Here is a 4,494-nt window from a genome sequence, read left to right on the forward strand (position 1 = left end):
CATTAAATTCCAGTGAAATATATTTATGTTTGTGGTTGTAATGTGACAAAATATGGAAAAGTTCAAGGGGTATGAATACTTTTGCAAACCACTTTCCCGCTGCTGTTATTTTTCAACCTTTTTGAACTGGAAACAGTTTGACCCTGTGTAAACTGTGCAGTGTTTATCACAGGAAAAGGAGCAAGTCCACTCTCAGGTCCCCTTATGTAACGTCATTTCTGTCATCTGGCCTGGACTGTAGCGCTCACATGTTGGTTTTTTAATGTCAGAATTTACAGAGAATTACCTTCAGTTTGAAGAAAAGAAATTGAAAGGAGAAAGCAAAGAAAGCTCAACAAAAGAAGTTTGTCATAACAGATATAGTATTTGTGACATGTTGTGATGGAAATAATCATGTACCTCTACTAACTGCAGGTGGAGTCTGGAAGGTTGAATGCGATGAAGAGTTCCAATAAAAGGAAGAGCCCGTGGTCCTGGAGGGAAGTTTTTTGGTTTTCTGTTCTTCAAAATGTCACTGAGCAGAAGAAAAACACAGAGAAATACTAAAATACTCCTGGTGTCTAACCACTCCAAACCCAGAATACTGTATATCGCCTCCATGTCCTGGTTTAGCAGCACTGCTACAGTTTCAGCTCAGTCAGGTGAGTTGTCATAATAAACTGCAGCACGTGCATGTCTTTCAAATTAAAGGCACTTGTGCACATGCGCACTGACTCAGTGTCCTATGATCAAAGATCAATGTTATTTATGTGGGGAAAATGTCAGAGAAAAGCTGTTACTGTTTAACACATACTATCATCACTAAATATTGACGTGATTACAATAAACTGTCAGTAAAAAACTGAATAATAAAGTAATAAAGATGTTTAAAGTTTTCATTTATAATCTAAAAAATGTGAACAAGTGATAAACATAATCTTTCAAGTGGGGTTTAGTGGAAAGATTAAGAATAATTTTAATCCAACCTGCTTTAAGTAGTTCTTTGAACAACCTCCGGTTAAAGAAATGTAATTTAATAGAGTTTAATTCTGACAGGATTAATGAGTTTATGTGAATGTTACTTTATTAACCTGTACACCACTGTCAGTTACAGGTACATGATTAGGAATTCTTGACACATTTCTGTGGTCAGCTCATCAAAAATGATGTACTGGCACATTCCTCTCACCACCGTTTAAATGTTTTCTTTTGCTCACTTGAACATTTTTATGCAGTACCTTGGCAGGTTCCTTTAGCGGAAATATTTAGAAAGATCTAATGTTTTTACAAACTGTGTCTTCAACAACCATACAGTGAGTTGTGCTGCAGTAAACCATTTACTGAAAGCTTCAACTTTAACACTGATTTTGATAAAGTAGTTAGTAGACGAGAGTTCAGTAGAACCCACTCCTTGTGCCCTTTAAACATGATTCTGTTAGCAGATAGTTGATACACTGCCAGCTCCAGCCTTGTTTTTCTTTTTTCTTTTTCTTTTTTCTTTTCTCAAAGGTCCAGAGAGGCCATTAGTGTTATGTAACATTCCAGGTCCATTTTTCCCCCTCCTATTCATGCACTCTTTACCCAGTTAGCGTCAAACTCTGCAGCCTGCCTGCAGGATACAACTTGAGTTACTTCTTCGACTGACCTGTTGAAATAAAAACTCCACCATGATTTTTCAAGGACTTTTGGATCGACTTGACTTCACCAGTTGGTTGTTGTTGGGTTTTCTGCTCCTGATTTTAATTGATGTGGTGAAAAACTGGGCTCCTCACAACTTTCCCCCTGGACCCTGGGGTGTTCCTTTTCTTGGCAACATCTTCACTGCTGTTGATTTTAAATCCTTGGAGAAGGTGAACTGAACAATGAAACTCTGCTGTGTGTGTGTGCATGTAGAGAAGTATAGAACTGTTTTTGCTTTAAAGCTTTACAGAATTTTCTTAGAGACACCAGAATTGTTGACATGAAGAAAAAGCGTTACATTATTGTAAATCAGATCTTTGTATTTAATAAAAAGACTTAACAGTTTCATAAAACCAATTAACAAAATTTGTTTAGAACAATTAAATATTGTAACAATTACTCATTACATAAATGAAGCTTTATTTCTTTAGCAATACTAACATCATTATCAGGTACTTCCTTTCTTAAGATGCAAATTTTTCCCTCCAAATGCAGCTTACACAGAAGTACGGCCCTGTGTTCAGCCTGAGGAAAGGCAGTGAGAGGTATGTGTTTATTTCAGGGTACAAGATGGTCAAAGAGGCTCTGGTTAATCAGCTGGACAGCTTTATGGACCGACCCATTGTTCCTCTCTTCCACATTATCTACAATGGCCTGGGTGAGTGGGTGAACTCTGACTGCTTTAAGCCTGCTCTCTGTACAAATATTTGTACTGAAATAATTTTATGTCTATTCTTTGATGTCACATTCTCACAGGTATTGCTTTGAGCAATGGTTACTTATGGAAGAAGCAGAGAAAGTTTGCCACTAGTCATCTACGTTACTTTGGAGGGGGACAAAGGAGTCTGGAGAAATACATTGAAGTGGAGTGCAACTTTCTCTGTGAGGCCTTCAAAGAGGAACAAGGTAAATAAACAGTTTTTGATGTTACTGAATTGTTTTATTTGCTTCATGTGATTCACTGACTTGAATTTAATTCCCATTATTTCCAGAAAGACCATTCAATCCCCACTACATGATGAAAAATGCAGTGAGTAACATCATCTGCTCTGTGGTGTTTGGACATCGATTTGAATACACAGATCCAAGCTTTCGCAGATTTCTGGAGTTGGACAATGAAGCCATTGTTCTCTCTGGCTCACTTCAAGCTCAGGTGATTCTTTTTTAAGTGTTGTGTTTTAAAAAATGAAAACGTATTTTTTGTTTGTCCCTGACTGATCTGATAGTTTATCCCATCAAACAGCTGTATGATGTATTTCCTGGCTTGATGACGTACCTGCCAGGACCACACCAGACGGTCCACTCAAACTATAGGGAGATCCTCTCCTTTTTGAAGACGGAAGTACAGAAACACCAGGAGGAGTGGAACCCAGATGATCCTAGAGATTATATTGATGTGTACTTGGCAGAGATGAAAAAGGTAACATGGTTCATGCATTACAGTTCTTTTGAAATTGATAGTTTTTTCTCTGTAATCTGGTTTCCTCCCACAGACCAAAAACATGACTGTTAGATTAATTGGTAACTCTAAATTGCCCCTGGGTGTGAGTGAGAGAGTGAACGGTTGTCTGTCTTGTTTGTCTCTATGTGGCCCTGTGATGGACTGTACCCCACCACTCATACTGTGACTGCTAAATATGGGCACCAATGACCCCCAGGACCATGAAAGTTTCAGGTGCAGGTTTTGTACCGAGGATTATATATGTCCAGGAAACATAAGTACCTAGAAATTTAGGGATAAGTGTGCTGGATGAAACACAGAAATCTGGAAATTCGTCATTCATATGTTTCCTGGTACAATACCTCCACTGTAATTCAGTATTCTTTGATTTGTATTAGAAAACATTTGAATGGTGATCCAAGCACCTTTTCTGACTTTCATTATTAACCAAGGACCAACACAGGTATCAGGAAACATACTGTGGGTGTTGAAAACCATTTAAAACTCTATACATGAGCATTATTACAATGTATTGTGTTATGACCCCAGGCCCTACTTCCTGGGTTTGTGTGTGTGTGGGTGTGTGACTTTCCAGTACATCCAGTGATTAGGAGCTAATTGGAGAAAGGAGACAGCTAGCCAGAGTCTCCTGTGGAATTTATTTAAAAGCAATCTTCACCAGAGAGAGAAGAAGATCCCCCGTTCTCTTTTCTATGTTAACATTTGGCTTAGTTGAAAATAAGAACGAATTAAATTGTTCCTGTGTCATTCCCCTTTATTTGTTATGGTCTTTGACCCAGGCCATAACGAATTGGGTAATCTTCTGTGATAGAACTAAAACAAAGTGGGGGCTTGCCCGGGATACAGGCCATAACAAATGGAACAAGTAATTTCCGTATTGAAAATACATTATTTTGTATTATTTTGAATAAATTTGTAGATTAAATTAGAAATGTAATGTGTATGTAACTTGTGTAGCTTACAGTTAAATTCAGCTGTTTAAAATCCTTGTGGCTGGTTTAGTCCACAATTTATCCCACCCCTATGTTGGACTTACCCAAAAAATCACCAAAAATCTGGTCATTTTTTACCATTACTTAGAGTTGCCTCACTTTATCCAGATCCAGTTGTCATAAAACAATATGTTCTGAAATGTTTACTAACTGAAAGGAGACTGTAAATGAAATCAAAAGGCGAAAGAAGTTTTAATAGAATCAGTTAGTTGCAAATAAACCTTCACCTGACTGGTTTAGATCCCTTGATTCTTTCATCTCTAAATTCCTTTGGAAAAATAAACCCCCACGTATTAGTCTAAAAACACTACAGAAAACTAAAGATAAGGGAGGACTAGATCTTCCCAACTTCTACCTCTACTTCATGGCCAACAGATTACA

At 37.7% G+C, this 4,494-nt stretch overlaps 2 protein-coding genes across 3 annotated transcripts in view; one reads left to right on the forward strand and one right to left on the reverse strand.

Moving 5' to 3' along the window:
* Positions 1-696, reverse strand: part of LOC106517296 (cytochrome P450 2J6) — a 25,140-nt gene extending 24,444 nt beyond the window's left edge. The window contains exon 1 of the mRNA XM_014008058.1: positions 400-696. Within this exon, the coding sequence (XP_013863512.1) occupies positions 400-600 (201 nt within the window). The 5' untranslated portion in view covers positions 601-696. The remainder of the gene's footprint in view (positions 1-399) is intronic.
* An 893-nt stretch (positions 697-1,589) lies between these two features.
* LOC106517301 (cytochrome P450 2J2) overlaps positions 1,590-4,494 on the forward strand; it is a 9,078-nt gene continuing 6,173 nt past the window's right edge. The window contains exons 1-5 of one of the 2 annotated variants that reach the window (XM_014008063.1): positions 1,590-1,829; positions 2,155-2,317; positions 2,416-2,565; positions 2,652-2,812; positions 2,903-3,079. In XM_014008063.1, the coding sequence (XP_013863517.1) occupies positions 1,647-1,829; positions 2,155-2,317; positions 2,416-2,565; positions 2,652-2,812; positions 2,903-3,079 (834 nt within the window). In that variant the 5' untranslated portion in view covers positions 1,590-1,646. The remainder of the gene's footprint in view (positions 1,830-2,154; positions 2,318-2,415; positions 2,566-2,651; positions 2,813-2,902; positions 3,080-4,494) is intronic. The other variant, XM_014008064.1, reaches the window with a different exon arrangement.

This window comes from Austrofundulus limnaeus, unplaced genomic scaffold, assembly GCF_001266775.1.
Source record: "Austrofundulus limnaeus strain Quisiro unplaced genomic scaffold, Austrofundulus_limnaeus-1.0 Scaffold47, whole genome shotgun sequence".
Lineage (NCBI taxonomy): Eukaryota > Metazoa > Chordata > Actinopteri > Cyprinodontiformes > Rivulidae > Austrofundulus > Austrofundulus limnaeus.